At 45.8% G+C, this 27,795-nt stretch overlaps 1 protein-coding gene across 4 annotated transcripts in view; it reads right to left on the reverse strand.

Moving 5' to 3' along the window:
- The window catches only part of AMOTL1 (angiomotin like 1), a 199,743-nt gene that overhangs the window by 122,895 nt on the left and 49,053 nt on the right, over nt 1-27,795 (reverse strand). For 3 of the 4 annotated variants that reach the window (XM_052653104.1, XM_052653103.1, XM_052653107.1), the window contains one exon: nt 26,644-26,694. The exons of the other annotated variant lie outside the window; for it this stretch is intronic. In XM_052653104.1, coding sequence (XP_052509064.1) covers nt 26,644-26,694 — 51 coding nt within the window. The remainder of the gene's footprint in view (nt 1-26,643; nt 26,695-27,795) is intronic. 4 annotated transcript variants of the gene reach the window in all.

Below are 27,795 nucleotides of genomic sequence, written 5' to 3' on the forward strand. Positions count from 1 at the left end.
TAACAAAATATGCCACCACAGAGCAGGAAAGCACTGAAGATACTTGGAAAAACTGAGAGGACGGAGTTACATGCAGGAGAAAGGAGAGCCTTGAAGGGTTCTGGAGCTCAGAGCCACTGGCACTGTAGGGATTTAGCCATCGGCTGGGGCTTCTTCAAATCAAGCTTCCTTGGTGGTTGAGATGGTAAAGAGTCTGCCTGCAATGCAAGAGACTGGGTTCCATCCCTGGGTCAAGAAGATCCTCTGGAGAAGGGACTGGCAACCCACTCCAGTACTCTTGCCTGGAGAATCCCATGGACAGAGGAGCCTGATGGGCTACAGTCCATGGGGTCACAAAGAGTCAGTCGTGACTAAGTGACTAACATAGGCTGAGGGAGAATGATGTATAGAAAAAGGAGGGAAAGTAGGAAGGAAACTAAAATGTATTAATTGCCCATGATTCTATATCACTATATCCCGAGAGACAGCAGAATTTAATAGTTAAAAGTATCCACTGGAATGAAACCTAGATGGATTGGTGAGTCACAGTTCCACCACTCTGTCTGTGGACACTTGGGCAAGTCACCTAACTTTGCTAAATCTCAGTTTCTTCTTTTGCAAGATGAGGGAAATAGCGTCAAACCTCACGAGGTGGTTGTAGGAACTGAATAAAGTATTAAATATAAAATAGCACAATGCACATAAGTGCTCAACACACATTTGCTATTATATCAAGCAACACTCCAACAGCCCTGGAGATAGGAAGCCCATCAGGGAAATAGCTGCAGAAAACAATGACACGTGAGGTTGGGCAAAGGAGGTAGAAAAGAGAGATATCAAATCTTTGAAGATACGAAATAAAGGGAAGATAACCAAATCTTTGAAGCAACATTTTATCTCTTTTCATTGACTGGACAGCTATCGTGGGAGAAAGAACAAAGTAATCAAGTTAACTCGGATTTTGTGGCTGGGTCATAGAAAGAATGGATCATTCTTGGAAGATTTATAAATGAGTTAATCCAATGGATGGACCAAGGATGGAAGAAGAAGAACTGAGAGGGAAAATTGGTTTGAAAAAGATGTTGAAGGGCTTCCTGTCCTCTGAACAAGATAAAATAAGGCACAAGGGCCTTAGCTGAGAAGTCAAGAACAGAATTATAGAGAAAAAGAGATGAAACTGGGAAGATCAGTTTACTCGGAGAATGCCCATAACAGAAAATTCAGGGAAGAAGGAGGCAAAAGAGGCCGGAGCTGGGGAAGAACATGGGTCTCCCACGTTGTAGGCAGACACTTTACCATCTGAGCCACCAGAGAAGTCCAGTAGAAGAGCTAGGAAGGTTTAAAGACATGTAATCCCAGGGACGGGGGAGCCTGGTGGGCTGCCGTCTATGGGGTCGCCCAGAGTCGGACACAACTGAAGCGACTTAGAAGCAGCAGCAGCAAGACAGAGGGGGTTTTAAGAAGATGCTATCAAATACTACAGACTCTTAGGCTTCTGAAGAAGTGACAGGCACAGTATGTGGGCTCAAGAATCTGCTGATCCAATCAAGCAGATGACACCTAGAATTTTCAAATTGATCCCGAGTGATGACTAATTTGGCAGGCAAATTTTTCCCCTCCAAACGTTTTAAGTTTCTCAACCATTAATAATCACTATATCAAATACAGAAAATGAATAGTCTTCTACATCAAATATATGTGACTATTTTTCAGGCGCTAAGACCTGAGAAAAACACTTTAGATTTGACCAGTAAGAGGTCATCAATAACCTTTTACATATATTTGGTTTCAGATTCCAACTATGATTGGGACCAAATAGAAACAAGGTATGTTTACATTAAAAACTGAATGCAGCTCTACGGGCAGAAAGGTAGTTAATGAGTCAGCATCTGTGGTTTTGGATCTACATACCCTACATTGCTTTCAAACTGTGGTGCTGGAGAAGACTCTTGAGAGTTTCTTGGACTGCAAGATCAAACCAGTCCATCCTAATTTCTTGGACTGCAAGATCAAACCAGTCCATCCTAAAGGAAATCAGCCCTGAACATTCATTGGAAGGACTGATGCTGAAGCTGAAGTTCCTGTACTTTGGCCACCTGATGTGAAGAGCTGACTCATTAGAAAAGACCCTGATGCTGGGAAAGACTGAGGGCAGGATGAGAAGGGGACAACAGAGGATGAGATGGCTGGATGGCATCACTGACTCAATGGACCTGAGTCTGAGCAAACTCCAGGAGACAGTGAAGGACAAGAAAGCCTGGCGTGCCACAGTCCCTGGGGTCGCAAAGAGTTGGACACGACTGAGCAATTGAACAATAAAACAAGCAGGGCCAGGCCCTGTGCTGTCATCCTACGCAGGCATTTGGTTCATTGAGTGAATGATGGATATGAGGCCGGTTCGTCTGGATGTTTCAGCTTCACACCCATGGTGACACACTGGTCTCTTCTTGCCTCATGAGCACACTACCTAATATTCATTAAATATTCATTAAACACATGTGCGTGTGTGCTAAGTCTCTTCAGTCATGTCTGACTCTTTGTGACCCCATGGACTGTAGTCCACCAGGCTCCTCTGTCCAGGGAAACCTCCAGGCGAGAACACTGGAGTGGGTTGCCAGGCCCTACTCCAGGGGATCTTCCCTACCCAGGGATTGAACCTGAGTTTCTCATGTCTCCTGCATTGGCAGGCAGGTTCTTTACCAGTAGCACCACCTGGGAAGCCCGTTAAACACATAATCTGATCTATATAAAACACAAGAAGCAGAGGGTGGATACCATCATGTACAGGGAAAATGCACCGACATTAGAAAGCTCATAGGGAAGAGGAGAGACGTTAGCTGCAAACAAACCCAAAATCCTGACTGAGACACTCAGTAGCTCAGAATATAAAGCACCTGGCATGTCACAGGTATTTATTAAATGATAATCATTGTTATTTGCTATTCTTACTACAGAAACTTTCAGAATATTGAAAGCTCATACTGTTTTGGCTGAATGGTTGTTTCAAGGTTTCTCAACCTTGGCACGTGTGACATTTGGGGTTGAGATTTTTTGTGATGACGACTGCCTTCTGCATTGTTAGATGCTTAGCAGCATCCCTGCCTCTACCCATGTGATGCCAGTAGCAACCTTCCCACTCCACGTTGTGGCAACTAATAACGTCTCGTTGTCATTGTTCAGTCACTCAGTCGTGTCCAACTCTTTGCGACTCCATGGACTGCAACGCGCCAGGCTTCCCTGTCCTTCACTATCTCCTGGAGTTTGCTCAAACTCATCTCCATTGAATTAGTGATGCCATCCAACCATCTCATCCTCTTTCGTCCCCTTCTTCTCCTGCCCTCAATCTTTCCAGCACCAGGGTCTTTTCCAATGAGTCAGCTCTTCACATCGGGTGGCCAAAGTATTGGAGCTTCAGTTTTAGCATCAGTCCTTCCAATGACTATTTAAGGTTGATTTCCTTTAGGATGGACTGGTTTGATCTCCTTGCCATCCAAGTTTAACTCTCAAAAGTCTTCTTCAGCATCACAGTTCAAAAGCATTAATTTTTTGGTGCTCAGCTTTCTTTATGGTCCAACTCTCACATCCATCTAAACTATTGCTTTAACCAGATGGACCTTTGTTGGCAAAGTAATATGTCTGCTTTGTAACATGCTGTCAAGGCTTGTCGTAGCTTCTCTTCCAAGGAGCAAGCGTCTTTTAATTTCATGGCTGCAGTCACCATCTGCAGTGATTTTGGAGCCCAAGAAAATAAAGTCTGTCACTGTTTCCATTGTGTCCCCATCAATTTGCTATAAGGTGATGAGACTATGATGCCATGATCTTTAGCAATTTTTGAATGTTGAGCTTTAAGCCAGCTTTTTCACACTCCTCTTTCACCTTCATCAGGAGACTGTTTAATTCCTCTACACTTTTTGCCATAAGGATAATGTCATCTGTGTATCTGGTAATGTCATCTGGTTATTGATATTTCTCCTGGAAACTTTGATTCCAGCTTGTGCTTCATCCAGCCCTGCATTTTGCATGATGTATTCTGCATATAAGTTAAATAAGCAGGGTGACAATATACAGCCTTGAGGTACTCCTTTCCCAATTTGGAATCAGTCCATTATTTCATGCCTAGTTCTAACTGTTGCTTCTTGACCTGCACGCAGATTTCTCAAGAGGCAGATCAGGTGGTCTGGTATTCCCATCTTTTTAAGAATTTTCCACAGTTTGTTGTGATCCACATAGTCAAAGGCTTTAGTGTGGTCAACGAAGCAGAAGTAGATGTTTTTCTAGAATTCTCTAGCTTTTTCTATGATCCAACGGACCATCAGGCTCCTCTGTCCCTGCGATTTCCAGGCAAGAATAAGGGAATGGGTTGCCATTTCCTTCTCCAGGGAATACTGGCTCCAGATATTGCCAAATGTCTCCTGTGGGCAAAACTGCCCCTGGTTGAGAATGTCTAAATTAGCTGAGTAGTTAATGTTGCCCAGCTTACAAGCTCCCAAGCTTCTAACTATATTGATCATTCCATTGAGTTGTTGGGTGAATCCAATTGCATTACTAATATGAGCCAGCCTCATTTTTGTTCATTCTACAGTTTATGTCATATTATGACAATTTCTTTCTCTTTCTCTCTTCATGAACAAAAAACTAGTTAGGTTTTATTCTGTTTCCAAAGATGGTATAGAAAGTGTCTTTTTTCCCTAAAAACTGGAATCATACTGAGTTTCTAAAACAACAGCGACAGACAATCACTATTAAAAACAAGGACTGTTATAACTGGAGATAACTTTGATCAGAATGTTTACACTTATGATTGCTTACAGTTACCATTCTGAAAAGTATGCTGGTGTGTTTTATTCCAAAAACATGCCCTCTCTGTTCATAGCTAGAAACAACAGCGAGAAGAATGGCCCCTCCATGGCCTATCCAGCAGTTCTGGTTCTTCTCTTTCTAGAATATGTATTAAAGACAAGAACATCTTCCAGTACATCTTGTACCTTAAATACCAAAGACAAAGAAATGGGGAAGCTCTCACCGTTCCCAAGGACTCCAGCCATTCTGTATGGTTCAATTCAAGAGAAAAAAATTCTTTTACAGCATAATCTCAGAGTGGGGGTTTTTGTGGTTGTTCAGTTGCTCAGTCATGTCCGACCCTTTGTGACCCCATGAACTGCAGCACACCAGGCTTTCCTGTCCTTCACTATCTCCTGGAGTTTGCTCAGGTTCATGCCCATTGAGTCGTTGATGCCATCGGACCATCTCATTCTCTGTTGCCCCCTTCTCCTCCTGCCTTCAATCTTTCCCAGCAGTGGGGGTGAGGAGTTAAAATTCACATCTTATACGTGATCCATCCAGAAATCAAAAATTACTTATTGTGCGTCAGTGACAGAGCCAGTATTATGCTAAGCAGAACATAATCTTCAGGAAAGTCCAAGGTCAGGAGGGGAAAAATTAGAAATAACTAGAAAAAAAATTAAGTCCTAAACAGAAAGACTACGTGAACGAATTAACAGAAAGCACAACAGGGTTTGAAAGGAGGCAGAACCATGTGAGAGCTGCAGTGGTTCATTTATTCATTCATTTACTCAAAAAATATTATCAATTACATTGAATAAGCCACACCCTCCACTAGGTGTGCAAATACCCTACCACAGGCCCTGCTCATTACAATGTATACAAATCTATAACTACAAACGGGTCTACCTGTGATGAAGAAAAGGAACAGGGTTCAATAACAAAGATTAGTGATGGACAGGGTAGCTACTGAGAGGCAGTGGAAAGGAAGGCTTCTCCAAGGTGACAAAGAAGAGGATGCAGAACAGTCCCGTTGAGCAAATAGCCTGAGTGGGGATGTTAAAGCAAGAAGGAGCTTAAAGAAGGCAAAGCAAGGGGTGCCTGTAGTGACCCAGGCCAGAGCACCCCGTGTTAGTTGTTCAATCATGCCAGATCTTTGCGACCCCATGGGCTGTAGTCTGCCAGGTGGCTCTGTCCATGGGATTTCCCAGGCAAGAATACTGAAATTGGTTGCCATTTCCTTCTCCACTAGGAAGTGAAAGCCACTCAGTCATGTCCGACTCTTTGCGACCCCATGGACAGTCCATGGAATTCTACAGGCCAGAATACCGGAGTGGGTAGCCATTCCCTTTTCCAGGGGATCTTCCTAACCCAGGTTCAAACTCAGGTCTCCGGCATTTCAGGCAGATTCCTAACCAGCTGAGCCATGAGAGAAGCTCAAGAATACTGGAGTGGGTAGCCTATCCCTTCTCCAGGGGATCTTCCAAACTCAGGAGTTAAACTGGGGTCCCCCGCACTGCAGGCAGATTCTTCACCAACTGAGCTACCAGCCTGTGGGAATGGTCCCTTTCCAATCATCCTTCCATGGTGGCTCAGATGGTGGAGAATCTGCCTGCAATGCAGGAGACCCTGGTTCAGTCCCTGGGTTGGGAACAGACCCTGGAGATGGAAATAGCAACCCACTCCAGTATTCTTGCCTGGAGAATTCCATGGACGGAGGAGCCTGGCAGACTACAATCCATAGGGTTGCAAAGAGTTGGACACGACTGAGAGATTAACACTTTAACTTTAGGATGTATAGTTTATGAGTCTCCAGCAACATGAGTTTCAAATTAAGTGGAAGAGAGAAAAGGAACAGCAGAAAATGACCAATTTGGCTCATCTCACACGCTAGCAAAGTAATGCTCAAAATTCTCCAAGCCAGGCTTCAACAGTACGTGAACCGTGAACTTCCAGATATTCAAGCTAGATTTAGAAAAGGCAGAGGAACCAGAGATCAAATTGACAACATCCACTGGATCATTGAAAAAGCAAGAGAATTTCAGAAAAACATCAACTTCTGCCTTATTGACTATGCCATAGCCTTTGACTGTGTGGATCACAGTAAACTGTGGAGAATTCTTCAAGAGATGGGAATACCAGACCACCTGACCTGCCTCTTGAGAAATCTGTATACAGGTCAAGAAGCAACAGTTAGAACTGGACATGGAACAATGGACTGGTTCCAAATCAGGAAAGGAGTATGTGAAGGCTGTTTGATGTCACCCTGCTTATTTAACTTATATGCAGAGTACATCATGAGAAACTCTGGGCTGGAAGAAGCTCAAGCTGGAATCAAGATTGCCAGGAGAAATATCAATAACCATATGCAGATGAAACCACCCTTATGGCAGAAAGCAAAGAAGAACTAAAGAGCCTCTTGATGAAAGTGAAAGAGGAGAGTGAAAAAGTTGGCTTAAAGCTCAGCATTCAGAAAACGAAGATCATGGCTTCTGGTCCCATCACTTCATGACAAATAGATAGGGAAACAGTGGAAACAGTGACAGACTTTATTTTTGCAGGCTCCAAAATCACTGCAGATGGTAACTGCAACCATGAAATTAAGAGATGCTTGCTCCTTGGAAGAAAAGTTATAAGCAACCTAGACAGCATATTAAAAAGCAGAGCCATTACTTTGCCAACAAAGGTCCATCTAGTCAAAGCTATGGTTTTTCCAGTAGTCAAGTATGGATGTCAGAGTTGGACTATAAAGAAAGCTGAGCACTGAAGAACTGATGCTTTTGATCTGTGGTGTTGGAAAAGACTCTTAAGAGTCCCTTGGACTGCAGGATCCAACCAGTCCATCCTAAAGGAAATCAGTCCTGAATTTTCATTGGAAGGACTGATGCTTAAGCTGAAATTTCAATACTTTGGCCACCTGATGCAACGAACTGACTCATTTTAAAAGACCCTGATGCTGGGAAACATTGAAGGCAGGAGAAGAAGGGGATGACAGCAGATGAGATGGTTGGATGGCATCACGGACTTGATGAACATGAGTTTGAGTAAGCTCCAGGAGATGGTGATGGACAGGGAGGCCTGGTGTGCTGCAGTCCATGGGGTCGCAAAGTGACTGAACTGAACTGAACTGTAAAAAGTTTAAGATGCGAACAACCTGAACATGAACTCCACATTGGTCACCTAACCACATGAAAGGTGCAGGCTCTCTAGAGCCTTCAAGTGAGTCCTGTTGAAAACAGAGAAAGACTCAGGATGCTCAGTGCCTACAGGGCAGTGGTTCTTAAACTTTAGCTGCATGAAAGTCACCAGAAGAGCTTGCTGAAACAGACTGCTGTGCCCCACCATGGAGTTTCTGATTCTGTCGGTCAGAGTAGGGTCCAAGGATTGCACTTCTAACAAGCTCCCAGATGCTGCTGATGCTGCTGGTCTGGACCACACTTTGAGCACCCCAGGTTTAGAATATTTGAGGACCTACATTTCAATGCACTCAGAATCCCAACCTAAATGAGGGAGCAGGTAAGTGATACTGTAGGAGGAGATTGATCAAAACTCAGTTTTCTTTCTGGAGCAAGCAAGTACGGAGGAGCATCTCCTGTGTCCCAGGTGATGTCGTGCATTACGTGTGTTACCTTGTTTCATCGGTACATGACACACTGCATGGGAGGCATCATTATCTGTGTTTTACACCTGAGGGAAAGAGGCTGGGCCAGGTTATGGGAATCTTCCAAGATCCCATGGCTCTAAAGTGACAGGGCCAGGTTTCAAACCTGTTCTTCAGTGCAGAGCTCTTGATCTCGCTGCTACACTTTGTAGCCTCCCAAGCACACGTCCCCTCCTCCAAGCTCCCCTGGAGAGGAGAGATGCTTCCCTGGCCCCACACCCACCACACCACTGCAAAGCACTCTGGGGCCTACCCCATGCAGTCAGTGATGGATACAGACAGTTGTCACCTGGGCTTCCCCAGTGGCTCAGATGGTAAAGAATCTGCACGCAGTGTGGGAGACCCAGGTTCGATCTCTGCGTTGGAAAGATCCCCCAGAGAAGGGACTGGCAACCCCCTCCAGTATTCTTGCCTGGAGAATCCAATGGACAGAGGAGCCTGGCGGGCTACAGTCCATGGGGTGGCAAGATTCGGGCATGACCGAGAGACTAACACTTTCTTTCTCTGTCTCTTGAGGGCTGCTAGGGACCTGAACTTGTTATTAAGTTCTTCTCTTTCCTTAGGAGACGGAATAAGCTCTATTAAGCCCCTACAAATGCAATGCCCAAAGTATGTTACAGGGCTTCCCAGGTAGTGCTAATGGTAAAGAATCTGCCTGACAATGCAGGAGATGTCAGAGACAAGGGTTTGATCCCTGGGTTGGAAAGATCCCCTGGAGTAGGAAATGGCAACCCACCCCAGTATTTTTGCCTGGAGAATCCTATGGACAGAGGAGCCTGGTGGACTACTTACTGTCCAAGGGGTTGCAGAGAGTCGCATATGACTGAGCCCGTACTGGGTAGGGGGAAGCATGTTACATACATTATCTCTTTCTAAACCAGCAGAAGTGGTTTTCACTCTGTGGGGTGCAGTTAAGTATTTTAAAACTCAGGCTGAAGACTGAGATGGTTCTGGGCTTAACTTCCCTTCTGTCACTTATTAGTTACACGACTGGCCAAATTAACTGACTAAAGATCAGGTTTTCTTCTTTTGAGAAAGTAGTAATTACAACAGTATTTGCCTCAAAGGGTTGTGAGAAATTCATGAGTCAGTTTCGTGAAAAGCTGCCAGCTCTTACCATGCAGCAAAAACTCCATAATTATTAGCAATGATTGCTAACCTGTTACCCATTTTTTTCAAAATACAGCCATTTTAGAGGACTTTTAATTATTGATGTGCCAGACAGCGCCAGACACACAGATTCTTCTTGACATTTTTTTTTTTTCTTTTGGCCATGCTGTGTGGCATGCAGGATCTTAGTTCCCTGATCAGGGGCAAACCTGTGCCCCCTGCAACAGAAGCACAGTGTCTTAACCACTGGACCGCCTGGAAAGTCCCTTTTGACATGTCTTGAGTTTAAGAACATTTGGTTGGTGGATCCAGGAAATATGAATGATGGTATCTTGATTTGAGCCTCTCCCACATCCCAACTAGGAAACACATCTCCAGAGACTCTTAACAGACAAAACAGGAAAAATGAGTGATTTTTTGATTAGGCATTTTGGGTACATAAAAAAATTAAATACGCACACCCAATAGGTACTGATTAATGGAGTGATATTAACTTGAGTGGCCTTTTCTGGAGGCTCTGTGGTAAAGAATCCGCCTACCAGTGCAGAAGACGTAAGAGACTCGGGTTCTACCCTGGGTCAAGAAGATCCCCTGGAGGAGGAAATGGTAACCCACTCCACTATTCTTGCCTGGAAAGTCCCATGGACAGAGAAGCCTGGTGGGCTATAGTCCATGGGCTCAAAAAAGAGTCAGACACAACTGAGCAACTAAACAACAGCAAGAGATTAATTTGGGTGGGGGTTTGAGGTCAAGGGTTCTGATGATCCCACTATGACAAGTATCGGTCAAGTCATACGTGAGGTCAGGCTCAGTTCTTAATGACAAGTTAAAACCAGATTCTTCTCTTAGAAAGCACCTGGCAGAGGTTGAGCAGGATGGGAAGGGATGGCAAACCAGAGCATGTTAAAAAAGAGACCCACAGCCACTGTGGAAAACCGTATGCAGGTTCTTTTAAAAACTAAAAATAAAAGTTACCATATGATCTAGCAATCGCACTCCTGGGCATACATCCAGAGAAAACCCTAATTCAAAAAGATATAGACACCCCAATGTTCATAGCAGCACTGTTTACAATAGCCAAGAAATGGAAGCAACCGAGGTATCCATCAACAGCTGAATGGATAAGCAAGATGTGGTCCATACATACGACGGAATATTACTCAGCCACAAAAAGAGTGAAATAATGCCATTTCACAGCAACACGGGTAGACAGACCTAGAGATTATATACTAAGTGAAGTCAGACAGAGACAAATGTTATATGATGTCACTTAAATGTGGAATCTACAAAATAATACATATGAATCTATATACAAGACAGAAGAAGACTCACAAACAGAAGAAATATATGGTAAACAGAGGGGAAGGAGGGAACCATAAATTGGGAGTATGGGATTAACAAATGCACACTACCGTACGTAAAAGAGAGAAGCAAAGATTCCCTGTATAGTGCAAGGAACTATATTCATTATCCTGTAACAAACTATAATGGAAAAAATAGAAAAAAGAATATACATATATATGTGTAACTGAATCGTTTTGCTGTATACCTGAAACTAGCACAATATGGTAAATCAATTAAATCTAATTTTAAAATTAGAGGTAGTAGGGAGGAGATTAAGATACAATTTGATAGCCATCTTTGAATATCTCTAGAGCTTTCAAAACAAGAGGAACAGATTTACCCTATGTTTGCTATAAAACCTCTAGAGCATTCTTTTTCAAACAGTAGTAGGCAACCCATTACTGGAAATCAATTGAACAGGTTAATCAACATTTTAAATAAATAAAATAGAACAAAATAGAAAATATCAGATGCAGTCAATCTAATAAGAGGTAATGGCTATTCCACGAAACTTCTGTTTTAGTTATATTTATATTCAAATTTGTGTGAGTCTAATATAAAATGTATCCTTATGTTGGGCCACAGTAAAAAAAAAAAAGTGTGAAAGCTCTTGAAGGGAAAACATGGACAAGTGGGCGCAAGAAACAAGAAATCAGGTTTCAGCTTTTTCAAAGAAACTAAAACTTCTTTGATTATAATAATCAGTTCAGTTCAGTCGCTCAGTCATGTCCAACTCTTTGCGACCCCACGGACTGCAGCCCGCCAGTCCTCCCTGTCCATCACCAACTCCGGGAGCCTACTCAGACTCATGTCCATTGAGTTGGTGATGCCATCCAACCATCTCATTCTCTGTCATTACCTGCCTACATGGGTGATGTCTCTAAACTTGCTTTAGAGGATCCCTCAGTCTCTCATTTGGCAAACAGTCTGGAATGTCAAGTTGACAGTCACAAAAATAATGATGATTATAATGGAAAAAGCAGTGAAATTCAAAAGGACATGGTTTGAAAGCTTTGTCCCACTGAACCCTACCACTCCAAATTTGAGGGCCAAACAAGTGGGACAAACATAGGACCTCCCTGGTGGTCCAGTGGTTAAGACTCCACCCTCCCAATGCAGGGGGCCTGGGTTCGATCCTGGTCAGGGAACTAGGTCCCACATGCCCCAACTAAGAGTTCGCATGCCACGACTGAAAGATCCAGCATGCTACAAAGCTCCTGTGTGCTGCAACTAAGACCAGATTCAGCCAAATAAATAAATAAAAATATTTTAAAAGGAAGAGAATTATCTTATATATATATATATGAAAGAGTGGGACAAACAGACCCCACAGGATGTGCACAGAATTTGAGGAAGGGGTTAATGAGGTTACAGTCTCACTTTGTAGAGTTTCCATGCTCAAACTGGGCTCGTACCAGAAAGAAGATCCTGCCTCATTCACCTGCACCCCAGCATTCAGAACTCAATTTCAGGGAGCCCAGAGGAGGAGTTGACTTTAGCTGCCACCAGCTGTTCTAATACAGACATAACTTGTTCATACCCTATATCTTTCCTCTTGCAGCTCATGCTGGTGGCTCTCCTCCAGGAAGCTTGCCTGGCTTCCCCTTGACCTCCATGGCTGAGTCAGGCTCATCTTCCCTGGGGTCCCACGCCTCCTTGAATACTTCCCTTATGCACTCATCATCATAAAAAGTAACTGAAAACACTCCTGGAGTGCCAACTGTTAATATGTGCTAAGCACATAGTTTGCATAGATCATCTCATTTAATCCCTTCCTTGATGGCTCAGCAGGTAAAGAATCCACCTGCAGAGGAGAAGAGACTGGAGACACTAGTTCAATCCCTGGGTCCGGAAGATCCCCTACAGGAGGAAATGGCAACCCACTCCAGGATTCTTGCCTGGGAAATCCATGGACAGAGGAGTCTGACAGGCTACAGTCCGAAGGGTCACAAAGAGTTGGACACGACTGAGTGAATAAGTGCATCTCTACCCTGTGAAGTATTTGCCTTCCCATACCAAAGATGGGTAAACTGAGGCCTCGAAAGGTCAGATAACTTGCACAAGGTCACACAGTCAGTAGGTGCCCACTGGCCTAGAGAAGCCAGAGCTCCTAAATTGTAAATTTTTCTGTCTATTGAGCTTTCTCCTCGAGTTAGTTTATCAAGTCTCTGAGGGAAAGATTGGGTCTTATTCACCCTCATGTCTCCAAGCCCAGCCTGCTGTGTCTGGTAAGCTGCAGGCAGTATTATAAATGGGTCAGCCCATAATATATAGTCAAACAGGCCCTTGGACAGCAAGGAGATCAAACCAATCAATCAAAAGAAAATCAATATTCATTGGACAGAATGATGCTGAAGCTGAAGCTCCAATACTTTGGCCACCCGATGTGAAGAGCTGATTCACTGATAAAGACCCTGATGCTGGGAAAGATTGAGGGCGGGAGGAAAAGGGGATGACAGAGGATGAGATGGTTGGATGGCATCACCGACTCGATGGACGTGAGTTTGAGTAAGCTCCAGGAGATGGTGATGGACAGGGAAGCCTAGGGTGCTGCAGTTCATGGGGTCACAAAGAGTGTGACATGATTAGTAACTTAACAAGAACAAGCCTGGATGCAAATCATGGTTCTGCCAAGAATCTGCCACTGAGTATCTACCACTAGAATCAAGAGTCCGGGTTCTAGTAATTTGCTCCAGAGTTGAGGACAGAGGTTAGGAATTCCAGCAAGAGAGAACAGAACTGGCTCAAGCCCTGGCTCCCTGACTCCCCAGATGTGACTTGGCAAGTTACTGAGCTAGTCTAAACTGTTGCTCTCCATCTGTCAAGTCAGGGAAATCTCCTACCTCAGCGCCTACCTCACAGGATTATTTTGAGATGCCTGACATAAAGTTCTTAGTGAGAAACCTAATACGTGAAAGGCACTCCACAAAAACTAGCTCTTTGTAAAGTTAATTAATTAATTAATTTGGCTGCACTGTGTCTTAGTTGTGGGATGTGAGATCTTTGTTGCGGCATCCAGGGTCTTTCGTTGCAGGGCGCAGGCTCTCTCTCTGTGATCTTTGGGCTTAGTAGTTGAGGTACATGGGCTTAGTTGCCCCAAGGCATATGGGATCTTAGTTCCCCAACCAGGGATCGAACCCACGTTCCTTGCACTGCAAGGAGGAGACTGTCAACCATTGGACTGTCAGGGAAGTCCCAACTCTTTTTATTATTAATATACTGCATTTTATAAAGCCACTTGAACTGGAGTAAACAAATTTTAGTTAACTATTGGCATAAGTATTGCAAGTTTTAGACATAGCTTTTATTCAGGAGATCAGAACTTGGGGAAAATGTGTAAACAATTTTGGGGAAATTTCTTGTATAATTAGTTATTTATTTGGCTGTGCCAGGTCTCAGCTGTGACCTGCAGGATCTTGATTCTTCATTGCAATGTGCCATATCTTTTCGTTGTAGCTTGTGAGATCTAGTTCTCTGACCAGGGATTGAACCCAGGCCCCCTGCACTGGGAGCAGGGAGTCCCAGGTACTGGACCATCAGGGAAGTCCTGGGGGAAATCGCTTTTAAAGAATTACTCCAAGAAGAATTTGGGCTTTCTTGTATTTACACAACACTGAAAGAGCTCCCAGAAAAGGAGGGGGAAAAAAAATCCATGAGAAGGTTGGGGATGAGGGCTACCATGTCCAGTTACATAAGCTGTTCACTGCACTAGAGTGCCTGGCTGAGGGTGTGTATGAAACAGAGGCATGGAGCCAGAATCTAGCTTGCCCTCTACTCATGAAACTGGGAACACAGTCTCTGCTTTTCACCCACTTGGAGAGCATGCTTTTTTCTCTTTTGCTCTAAGGCACTCTTTGGGCCTGTGGCGGCTCTAGCTTTATGCCTTTGTGATTGATCCAGTTTGTTCTTTTCTTTCAGTGTTGCTTCCCTGGTGGCTCAGATGGTTAAGAATCTGCCTGCAATGCAAGAGACCTGGGCTCCAGCCCTGGGTTGGGAAGATCCCCTGGAGGAGGGCATGGCAACCCACTCCAGTATTCTTGCCTGGAGAATTCCATGGATAGAGGAGCCTGGTGGGTCCACGGGATCGCAGAGTCGGACACAGCTGAGCGACTAAGCACCAGTACAGATGACAGAACAGGGGAGGAGAAACAGAATGGAGCTCAGAGAAGGAAAGCATACTTGAAAGTGACGAGGGACGTGAAGGAAGGCAGGGACAAAGGAAAGCAGTGGAATGAGGGTGACGTTTAGTAAATGCTGGCCATTTGTCGGGCACCGTTCCATGTGCTTTAGTTGTGTTGACGCACTGGGTCCTGGTTACACTCCTACACGACAAGGAGAACCACTGGAGAAGGAGGCGGCAGGTGGGCACGTGAGGTTAACCCACACGTGCATCTGCCCAGGACAGACACTGCTGGCTACGCTCCTTAGTCTATGAAAATGTTCAGAATCTGGAATCTCTCTTTTGAGTCTATGGTGGAAATGGCTTTTAGAGCCAAAAGGAAAATAGTTTTTTAGAGGAGACAAATCTGAGTTCTCAGGTGGGTGGCTGGCCCACCACCAGGGCTACAAAATGGACTTCTATTTTTGATCAACAGCCGGTCCTTTGGCAGACAGAAGCAAAGGCCCCCTGACAGGTTACAAGTCCCAGCTTGTAACATGGTCCCAGAGTTCGACCATGAACTTTCCATATGGTTCATCTCAGACCAGGTTCTGACACACAAGCTCCTTCTCTATTTTCTTAAGAACCTGTGAGTGCATGCTATGGTCTATAGCCCACCAGGCTCCTCTGTCCATGGGATTCTTTGGGCAGGAATACTGGAGTGGGTTGTCATATCCTTCTCCAGGGGATCTTCCCGACCCAGGGATCGAACCCCCCATCTCCTGAGGCTCCTGCGTTGCAGGCAGATTCTCTACCGCTGAGCCACCTGGAAGAACCTGAAGTTCCATAAGATATTTGCTGTTAAACAGTGACCTGAAGGTAGCTCCAGCGTCCAGTCTTCCTGGTGGTCTTTCAAAGAAACCCTTCGAGGGTGTGGTAGGGAACCGTCCTACACTGTTGGTGCTATGGAGAGCAGTATGGAGCGTCCTTAAAAAACTAAAAACAGAGCTTAACTTAAAATCCAGCAATCCCACTCCTGGGCATACACCCAGAGAAACTGCGATTAGAAAAGATACACGCACCCCAATGTTCACCGTAGCACTACTTACAATAGCCAAGGCCTAAAACCTTAGGAAGTAACCTAAGCGGCCATCAACAGATAAAGACGATGTGGTATATAGACAGTGGAATATTACTCAGCCTTAAAAAAGAATGACATGATGCCATTTGGGGCAACATGGGTGGATCTAGAGATTACCATACTAAGTGAAGTAAGTCAGACAAAGACCAAAATTGCTTATGTGTGGAATCTAAAAAAAATTAGTACAAATGAAGTCATTTATAAAACAGAAATAGATGCACAGACATGGAAAACAAATTTGTGGCTACCAAAGGGGAAAGTGGGAAAAGGGATAAATTAGAAGTTTGGGATTATACACACTATGGTACATAAGATAGGTAACCAACAAGGGTCTACTGTATAGCACAGGGAATTCAATATCTTGTAATAACCTATAAGGGGAAAGAATTTGAAAAATTATATGTATATAGATAGAGAGAGAGAGAGCTGAATCCCTGTGATGTACACCTGAAAACCAACACAGCATTGTAAGCCACCTATATTTCAATAAAAATATTTGTAAATAGATACAATAAAATTTTCTAGGGCCCCCTCCAAAAAAATAACCCTTCTGAAAAGAGGGTGAAAATAAACCTTGCTGGCAGGTGGTCAGTAATCTTGCCTACTCTGGATTTGGGGCTACAAAGGTGACGGCGGGATGAGAATTGAGCAGAGACAAATACATATACATACACAGATTTGATGTTAAAACCACCACACGTGTGACATGATGATGAATGCCCACATCTAGCTATTCTGTAAGGAAGGTGTGTCAACTGACAGCCCGAGACAGCAAAACCACCCCTGAACATCTGTCTCCCCCATTTTGCCAAAGAGCATTCTTTTTTAATCCTTTTTAAATAATTTGACCTGTTCCATTTTTCTGGCAGAGGGCCCTGGCAAGGCAAGCACTGGCTTTTCTGTCTGTATTCCAACTTCAGATGGGAACAGGGAGGAGGCAGCAGGAGGGGGAAGGGAGAGGAAAAGACAGAGGGGAACTGAGGCAGACACCGGGGAGAGGGTATGCAGGGATCCAGAGGCGGGGAGAAAGGAGAAAAGGGGAGGGACACCCGGGAGAGAGAGAGCCGAAGAGTCCCAGCAGGCCGCTTTAATATGCCCACCCCGGGGGGCGGGGGCACGACTGATTTGAAAGAAACCCAAACCGACAGGACATATTCCAGAAAGATCATCCAGTACAAATGTGACCCAGAAACCCGTAATCACGGCATTCTCGAACAGATCAAGCTGGTTATTTAACACTCTTTAGACTCGGAAAGTCTTTAACAATTGATGAAATATCATCATTTCTAAGTGGTTTGTGTTTAACATTCAGGAATAAATGGACACAGTCCTATATTTTTCTAGTAAAACATCTCTTTGGCAAGGAAAATGTCCTTTCCATTGTGTGTGTGTGTGTGTGTGTGTGTGTGTGGAAAATGTCCTTTCCAGTACGTGTGTGTGTGTGTGTGTGTGTGCGTGACTTTTATCTCACTATTCCATACCTCTTTTGCCCTTTTAGCCTAGATAGACAACCATTTGGGCTTCCCAGGTGGCGCTAGCCGTAAAGAACCTGTCTGCCAATGCAGGAGATGTTAAGTGACTCGGGTTCGATCCCTGGGTCAGGAAGATCCCCTGGAAGAGGGCATGGCAACCCACTTCACTATTCTTGCCTGGAGAATCCCATGGACAGAGGAGCCTGGCAGGTTAACAGTCCATGGGGTCACAGTCAGACACGACTGGAGCGACTTAGCACAGCACAGCACAGCACAGATAATCACTTACCCGCCGCCCCCCACCCTCGCCAAAAGTGATTCTCATTTTCTCCTGCCTACTCCATTCTCTCTCCCAAGGAAAACACCTCAAAATAAGACCTCGCCTCCTGCGCAGTGAGCAGTATCACTTCGCCGACAAACACCAGGGGAACTGGGATGAGTTTTACACCCAGGCCGGGGTCCACCTGCCCTCAGTTACACTTTCAGACATTCCCCTCCAGGCTGCCCCTGCCCTTCCCCGAACTGCGCTGCCGCCAAGCTCTGGTTTCCTTAGAAATGGCGTTGGCACCATCCGGAAACGGTAAGAGCTTTCCTGTCCCAGCGGCTCCGCGCTGCTGAAACACGGATAGGAGAGCGGGAACTGGATGATGGAAGATAGGAAGAGTTATTCTGATTGCCGTTTCAGATCCCATTATGGAAAATTCCTTTAGAATATATTAATCATTATTTGGTGGTCTAAAGAAAAAAAAATATATATATATACACACATACACATATGGCTTTGCGCACCTACTATTCATTCATTTATTCAACAAGAACATATTGGACAGGCTTCTACTGTGTAATCAAGCCCTGTGCCAGTTACTTTTACATCATCTATAGAAACCAAATCCTCCTGCATGCATGTTCCGTTGTGTCTGATTCTGCAATGCTGTGAACTATAGCCCGCCAGGCCCCTTCTGTCCATGGAACTTTCCAGGCAAGAAAACAGGAGTGGGTTGCCATTTCCTTCTTCAATCCCCCTGGGAGGAGGGCAACTTCTATATTCTCCTCTCCAAGAAACAGAGACTTGCTTCTGGAGCCAGGAATTCTATTTCGAGTGGAAGTTTTCCCTCTAACTAGCTGAGGGACGTGGGGCAGATAACTTAATCCCTCTGAGCCTCTGTTTCCTCCTCCATGAGGTGAAGATAATTCCTTCTGCCTCACTGAGTTCTTCTGCATTTGAAACGAACTGATAAACTCAAGGAGATCCATCATGCAAGAGGCTGAGTGCCCAGATTTCGGAAACTGTAACAATGGTGAGCCACTCTGTAATTGTTTTGCTGGAGCCAGGAGGCCAGACCGCGCCTTGCGGTAGGGTGAGGTTTCCTGTGAAGAGAATTGAATTTTCCACAGTCAATCATCCTGAGAAAAGTTAAACTGGAGTGAAAACTCCCTCCCTCTCAGAAGCCACGGCCAGGGGAGGAGGAAGGCAGGCCAGACGGGCTTCGAAGGCTGCAGAGATCTGGGACAGATCCATGGGTGGAGTGAACAGCCCTGGCCGTTTAAAGACCAGCTCAGAGCCAGGCATGTGGCCAACCTAATCCCAGCCCCTAGGTGAGTGGGGGCTTGTGTAGTGACTAGAAAGCCCTGGGCCAACTCTGCAGCATTTGGAGAGGGGTGCCCTTGGCCCTTTGGCCAGCCCAAGGCAGGTCACTGGGAAACCAGTTAGGCTCCGGGCAGGCGAAGGCCAAGCCCTGGGTTCTGTCCTGAGTAGAGGCAGCAGCAGTGATGCCTGTGTCGTGGGGTCACTGGTTTCTGGAGAAAGAGGTTGTGAGCAGTTACCAAGGTGTCCACTGGCCTCAATAAGGTGTATCTGGATTCCAGCTCCCTTGGCAAAAGACTGGAACAATCAGAACTGACTCTGTGGATGTGAACAAGCACCCCTGAGAATTACTGGGCTTAAAATTAGAGGGTAGCCTTAGAAAAAGACTTGATTTGTTAGTAATGTGTGCTTAGCCGCTCAGTCGTGTCCAACTCTTTGCAACCCTTTGGACTAGCCTGCCAGGCTCTTCTGTCCATGGGATTCTCCAGGCAAGAATACTGGAGTGGGTAGCCATTCCCTTCTCCAGGAGATCTTCCTGACCCAGAGATTGAACCCAGGTCTCCTGCACTACAGGCAGGAGCCATCAGGGAAGCCCAATTTGTTAGTAATTTGCACAGGAAAATCCTTGGAAATTGTTATTGGGCTATCAGTGTGGTTGGTATGATTTAAACTCCAAGCTGGGAAGCTGGGTAGACTGTTTACACCCCTACAGAGCCCAGCACAGGGTAAGTGAATAATAATAAAGGTCTGGGACTTTTCTCCTTATTTCTCCCCACATGATGAGAAGGAAGAAACTTTGGTTGCAGGAACAGATCTGCAACCTCTTGCTGCATCCTCTTAACACAGGGTGCAGAAGAGGAGACGAGTGGCCATATTATTTAATTTATGTCAAAAACCAGGTCTTTCAGAAGGCTTGACCATGCCTGTATGGATCAGGGCATTCGTCCAGGGACATGAAACATAGTAAACATTTAATTATGGTTACGACATTCAGAAGACTCGAGTCCCTTGGACTGCAAAGGAGATCAAACCAATCAATATTAAAGGAAATCAACCCTGAATATTCATCAGAAGGACTGATTCTCAAGCTGAAGCGCTAATACTTTGGCCACCTGATGCAAAGAGGCAACTCACTGGAAAAGACCCTGATTCTGGGAAAGACTGAGGGCAGGAGGAGAAGGGGTGACAGAGGGTGAGGTGGTTGGATGGCATCACTGACGTGATGGACATGAGTTTGATCAAGCTCCGGGAGATAGTGAAGGACAGGGAAGCCTTGTATGCTGCAGTCCCTGGGTTCCCAAATAGTTAGACACGACTGAGTGACTGAACAACAACGACGACGACATTCAAGTGTTCCTTCTAAAACCCCTTTGCTCCTCACCACTATGGTCTGAGGCTGGTACTATTATTAGCCCTATCATATCAGAGAGAGTCCCAACAGGAAATGGGTGGTATACTCTAAAAAAAGTGGTTGAAGGGCCTGCTGATGACAGTGTGATGGGCAGGGAGAAGGGAAAACAGGCGATGGGGGAGCAGCCTGGGGCGAGCCAGACTGGGTGTGGCTGCCACCCCTCATTCAGAAGGGGAGGTTCCAGAACCCAGCAGGATATGCTGCAGGAGAGCAAGCAGTGGCCTAGACTGATCCAGCCATGTCATCCCACAGCCCCATGGGAAGGGACTAAGTACCTTGACATCCCTTGGTTTCCACCCTCCCACAGCCTGGTGGTACCTTTCACTGGCCAAAAAGGAAGCCAGGGGTGTCCATCCAGAAAGGTAAGTTTTCCAGGGCAGTGAGCAGGGTGGTCAGAAGAGAGCTGACACATGAGTTTATAGATTAGGAAACAGACATATAGATGACATAACCTGTCCAATGTCACAGAGCAAATAAGAGGTGGGATCAAACTGAAGCCCACACAGTATGACTCTGAATTCATGCTCTCAACCACTAAGACATGCACCCTAGAACTGACTGAAAAGATTACTCATTATCCAGCACCTTTTCCCCCTGCATCCAGCTCAGTCATCCTTCCCCTAATAGACTCCACTTACTCCCACCCAGATTTTCCAGCCTTCTTGGAGCAAGGTATGGCCATCTGACTAGAGTTGAGGCCAAAGGAATGCAAATGAAACAATGTGAGCAGCTTTTAGATAACACCTTCCACTTTTCTTCTCTCTTTCCTATAGACGGGGATGTGGGATGTGATGGTGCGATCTGAAGCAGCCACCTTAGCCCACGGCAGGGAAACTCCATTTGAGGTTATCAGAGGATGGCGAAGCCACTATATCAGCGCTGAACTGCTTATGCTCCAAGTGAAAGACAATTTAACTTGTTTCTTGTTTCACTCACTGTTATTTTAGCCTTGGTTGTAGCAGCCAAACCAGTAACTTAAACAATACAAAGACCAGGATGTAGCTCAGTCACTGTGGTTAAAGCAGTAGGAGACGTGACCGGTAGAGGTGGTTAGTGATCACCAATGCAAGTGCGCTCCTCTTCTTTCTGGCTGTTGCTGCTGCTGCTGCTAAGTCGCTTCAGTCATGTCTGACTCTGTGCGACCCCATAGACGGCAGCCCAACAGGCTCCCCGTTACTAGACTACATTTCCCAGCCTCTTTCCATCTGCGTGAGGCTATGGGACTAGCTCCCACCTCTGGAATTGGAGGGAAGGTGAGTGTGCTACCCCCAGGCTGAGACAACCATCAGTGAGCGTACCTTTGTCCCGCTCACCTTAGTCACTTGTCTGCCAAAAGTATGTAAAGCATCCAGTGAAGGAACGTGATGTTCTAGAGTAGGATGGATGAAAACAGGAAAGGAGCCTGGGGTTCTCCATGACCACATGGATCAGAGCCCTCCGACAACTCAACACTTGACTACAATACAAGCAACAAACACCACCTCTATGGTGTTAAGTCACTGACATTTGAGCTTGTTTGTTACAGCGGCAGTTCGTCTGTCTATTCTGACTATTTTCATACTTCCCAGTTGCTGCACTCTGACAGACGTGAGTACTACTATCCAGCAGTGCAGTCTTAGCCCCTGTTTTAGGAGGGCAAGGGGTGGGCTGGCAAACATTTACTGTTTTAAAGAAGTTACACAACTGTTACCAATTATTGTAATAAAGCCCCTACATCCTGCTTGAATAAGGAAGGCAAGAATAGTACAAGAAAACCCTTTCTCATGGTACACTGGCCCTGGGGGCACTGGCCTTGATCTCTCAAGAATGCTATTCCCATGAACATTCCTTTGGGGACTCAGGAAAGTTCACAGAGTCTGAGCAAAAAAGAGCATCAACTGAACACACTGAGGCATTTCAGAGGGTCAAGAAACCCCAAAGGGCAGCAAATTAGGGAAAGTTAAGGAAACAGCGACCCATCCATGTCCATGTCCTTTTCAGTGGTAAGGGAGTGGACTCTCTTCCATTCTTCCTAATGTCCAAATTTTCTAAAGTAAGCATGTGCTACTTTTATATTAAAAAGTGGCTTTAAAATTTCCATTTTTAAGAAACAAGATAAACCGATTAAGCCTAAGGAATGAACAGATGAGAGAGATACAGGTCAAAGGATACAAGTGCCCCAAGGCATTGGTATGACAAACAGACAGTTCAGTCTTAGGAATATACAACGATGAAAAAACAAAGCATCTCACAGGTGACCCTCATTCACTCATTCAATAAGCATTTCCTGTACCAGGTACTGGGCTGGCTGCTAGATCTGCAAAGAAGAATGAAGTGGCCACAACCGCATACAGTAGCCGACAACCCTGGCTACACACCAGAAAAACTTGGGATTCAGTTTTTAAAACATACAGTGATAAAATACGGATGCTTAGGTCCACACTCCAGGGATTCTAATGTAATTGGTCAGGGTTACGACTTGGTCTTAGGACTCTTAATAGCTCCCCTGATTCTAATGAGCAGGGTGGAGAATCCCTAGGAGCATGTGACACATGAACTAAGTGTTGAAGGAAGGGTAGGAGCCAGCCAGGAAGGGAGGAGAGAAGGGGCGGTATTATGTAGCCAGAGCTGCATTTAGACTGTCCCGTTGTTCAATGTAAACAGAGGTTAGGGTGAGCGGGGATGATGCAAATGGTGGGCGTTACCTCATGGCTAACTGAATGTCTATCTTCTAGGTAGTAGGAAGTTGATAAAGGTTACTAGACAGGGGCAGACATGATCACACCTGGCTTCATTCCAACTCTCCATGCATTTTCTCCTACCCTCTCCGATGGCCATCATTTCTACGTACACATGGGGCTATAGAAGGGCTATGGAGAGACGATGCAATCTTGCCTCTAGAAGATGGTACCATCACAGGAGAGAGGGCATATTTCTGGACTCTCCATCAGAAGTCACCTTCAAGACAGCATTCATCTCGAGTTAGACTCCTATTTTCACTGCCTTTTCAAAAATTCCTTTCTGTTTTGTAGGGGGAAACAAAAGTTTATTTTACTCACAGGCCTGAGAAACAGGAAGTGTGACGAACTTCTGGGGGGCACAAGAGATGCCTCAGGGTGGTCAGAGGGCCGAAAGTAGGAGTGCAGGGGAACAAAAACCCCTTTTTGGTTACTTAAATTCATTACGGGATCTTGCTGCAACACTGAGAATAAATGCCCCAAAGCGCTAGTCATAGCTTATTTGGAGACTGATATGAAAATTTGGAGTTGAAGCAAACTACCTATCGCATCTCAAAAAAGTAGTGGGACTGTCACTGAAGACCCTCAATGGAACACCATTCCACATGCAGCTCCAAAACAAATCACTAAATAATTCACATAACCTGATCACCATTTCTGAGCATCTGTTTGAAGAATAAGCAAATTACAGAGGCATTTCTCGAAATAAAAATGGTTTCAGTTAATAGGTTGGGACAGTTGGTGAGAGCTAGTCCATACTTTATGTATTGGAAATGTGTATTTTAACTGAATAATAATAATAATAAATTAACAGCCATAGCACTTTCTGAATATCTGCACGTACAACATGTGGGGCTAGGACTTTACACACACCACTGACCATAGTCATGCAAGGTCTGCTATTAGGCTGAGAGATAACCGAGGCTCAGAGCAGTTTTGTCATCTGCCCAAGGTCACAGGTAAGTGCAGTGATAGAATTCAAACTAAGTCTTCATGGCCTCCCTCCATCTCTTCTCCAGGTCCCTAAGATCCTGGCCAAGGGGTGAATCTGTGTTCTTTCTTGCTTCAGAAAGAATGGCTGCTTGACAAGCTCACCAACTGCTGTAGGGTAATCTTTCCTGCTGTGTGTCTAAGGAAAGCACCGAAAAGTATCACGATTCTTTCCAAGGAAAAAAATGCCAGCTCCCTCTTTGACCTGAATAGCATGGAAACAATGCAGTCTCATCCAGTGAGCTGCTCTGTCAGGAAGAGGAAATCCATCTGGAGACACCATGCACCCAAGCAGCATGGCACCCGGTGTAAATAATAAACATCCAATAGCCACACGCCTCCTTTGGCTTAAGATTTCAGGAGGCTGGAATTGGGGGATGCCTTAGAGGCTGCTTGGCACAACCCCTGCTTTTCAAAGATGAGAAAACAGACTGGTTAACAAATCTACTAAAGCAGGCATGGCTCCGCAGGGAGCTCAGTGGTAAAGACTCTCCCCATCAACGCAGGAGACGCAGAAGACACGGGTTCAATCCCTGGGTCGGGAAGATCTCCTGGAGTAGGAAATGGCACCCGACTCCAGTATTCTTGCCTGAAGAATCCCATGGACAGAGGAACCTGGCGGGCTGCAGTCCATGGGATTGCAAGAGTCAGACACGACTGAGCACAAGCCTAAGGAAGGCATAGCAGCCAGAAACTTGGTCTCAAACTCTGACTCTGTATTTTATATTATTTTGTATTCTCAATCATCTTGCATCCCAGAGCCCAGGAGGGAACCCCATGATTCCTATAACACTCTCACCTCCTCATGAAAAACTGGGCTTTCCCCACAGAGAAGCTGAAGGGGGAATAAAAATGCTGTTTTCTGAGTTTCTACTGCTGATTTGAAGGGCTCCCCCTACTGATCAGCTGGGCCATCCAGGCTGTGTTAGTCCCAAAGGGAGAGATGGAAACAAAAGAGGATCAATCACCTGGGCCTTTCAGGTACATAAATCACTCTGCCAATGCAAACAATTATGTGTTTATACAGGTGGTTTCTCGGAGGAAGGAATGCTCATTCTGCCATGGCTGACACTTATCTATAATTTAAGAGAACCAAACAGCTTCTGTCCCACGTAAAGCACCAATGCTGGTGTCATTTACACACAAGTAGACACGTATAGAGCAGATCACCAAGAATCTGCCCTCTTCAGAAACTGCTTCATGCAAAGCTATGGTTTAGATGTCATTTTCATTTCATAAAAAGGCTCACCACAGTGTCCCTTCAGAAGCTAGTTTTGTTCATGCATTTAATTTGTGATTCCATTTCCAGAGATGTGATTGCTTCATAACTTGTCAGAAACATTTTCTGAATAAAACAAGGTCCTCTTCCCTGCCTCAGAACGCCTCCCTTGATCCAGACCTATTTTGGGGGCCTGGCTCCTAGATATGGATGAAAGTCCTTGCTGCGGTGGAATTTAATTAACTTCAGCCAGCGTGGGTCTTGCCGAGGACACACAGACAAGGAGGAAAGGATGATCAGACACATGGTACCCGAGGCTCAGAGCCTCACTGTGGATAAACATTCTTAAACAGCTGTCATTTCATGGAAGGAAGGCGAGATGTTCAAGCTGGTGATAGAAGAACAGCAGAGACAGACTTGACAGCCCAGATTGTCAGCGGCTTAAGGAAACCGAGAATGAGAAAGAAAACCAAACCCGAAAACCGTCAACCACTGAGCTACCAAATGAGGCTGGGTGGCAGGAATACGCGGAGGTATCCCAACAATGCAAATGTCTTTCTCTTCACGGGAGGAAGTCTGTCTCTGACAAGTGTGTCCTGGCTCACCCACCACAAATCTACACTTACAATGACAGGCGGAGGAGGATGAAATGCCCTATTCCCAGACACCTGGAGGAAAAACAGACGTCAAGGACGATCGCAGCTCCAAGGTCTTGGAATTTAATTACCAGAACGTTTTTGGCCCTGGACTTCATTAAATTCAGGTTAGGGAGTAGCCACACGATGTCCTTCTTGTGGCATTTACCTGCTAGCTTCATCTTTCCAGGCAGGATGAGACCGCCTGCTTGCAGGGGCCCGCTGATCAGGAAGTTTGCTGTGGCGCGCTCCTGGGAGCATCAGCAAAGACCAGGATACACACACACACACACTGCACAGCCGACTCACACACACTCCCCTCCCCCGCCACCTCCAAAGCACACGCTCCAGGAAAAGGCCAGTTCTCACCCCAAAAGGAACGTGCAGCAGGGCCAGAGCCCCCAGCCAGCCCTTTCTCTCCGCCCCTCGGGCTTGGACTCCACATTCGCGATTCCCAGGCTGGGTTCTAATAAGAAAAGGCAAAAAGGGCAGACTTACCGAACTCCTCCGGGCTGTAGGGCGCGGGAGAGGCTTCCACAAACTCGTTGTCTGGAGGAAGAAGAAAAGCAGAAAACAAAAATAGAATCTCAACCATTCAGGGCTAATCGATTAAAAATCAGTTACCGCGCAGATCCCTTAGAAAAGCGCGGGTTTCTCTCTCCCAGCGACGGGAATCCTTGAACCCGGGGCCTCACGGAGTTCCAGATGCCAGATCCACTGGGGGGAAGAAATCGTTAAAGAAACTTGGCGGGGAGCATTTCGGCCCAGGAACCAAGCGTCTTCTGGGCGCACGCAAGTGTGCGCCAACTTTCCGTAGGTGCGAGCCCATGGATACCCCAGGCCGGGCGCGCCAGGCAGCGACCTCCCCCTCTGCCCTCAGCCTGCGGGGCGCATCGCGGCGTCCCCCGGGTCTAGTGTTGACGCCCGGCGCCCAGGAGCCCCAAAGTTTCCTGGCGGGTCCGGGAGGCCCGAGAGCGCGCAGCGGCGGCGGCGGCGAGCTCCCTGCGCCCACCCGATGGAGCGCCCGTGCGCATCCCCACTACCCGTTGCTAGGAGACCGCGGCCTTCACGCTTGGCAGTGGCGCGCGCGCTGCCTCTCGACTCCCGGTGGGAGGGCATCTTCCCCACCCCCACTCTCTCTGACCATTTATGACAAAAGAGCGGGTAACCATTTGTAAAACGATTTCTGCAGCATTTTTGTATTATGTCTGTCCTGTTCCCATGCTTGAGAAATCGTTTTTTTTTTTTTTTTTTTTTGCTTTTCTTCTCCTGGGGAAAGGCAGGAGTTTCAGAGCTTGAATATTCCCTGCAGCAAGGAAGGGTTTCCAACGCCCCCAACCCTCTCCTTTGAACCTGAATTTTGACTCCACTCCAAGCAATATTTTCTTCTTCTTAAGAGACTAGCAGGGAAGATAATATGCCTTCATTTCATAGATAGGGAAACTGAGGCTCAGAAGTTAAGTAACTTATATATGACTGCGCACCGTTGTTACACTGTGTGTGTGTGTGTGTGTGTGTGTGTGTGTGTGTGTTTGCGCGCGCGCGCGCGTACACGTATCAGGAAAGAGCAGAGCCATATTCCTTCTAATATAAAAAGAGTTGAGCAGTCTCACGCACAGAATGTAGAAACAAAAGTTTGGATCTGAAAGT

Source organism: Budorcas taxicolor, chromosome 15 (assembly GCF_023091745.1).
Source record: "Budorcas taxicolor isolate Tak-1 chromosome 15, Takin1.1, whole genome shotgun sequence".
Classification (NCBI taxonomy): domain Eukaryota; kingdom Metazoa; phylum Chordata; class Mammalia; order Artiodactyla; family Bovidae; genus Budorcas; species Budorcas taxicolor.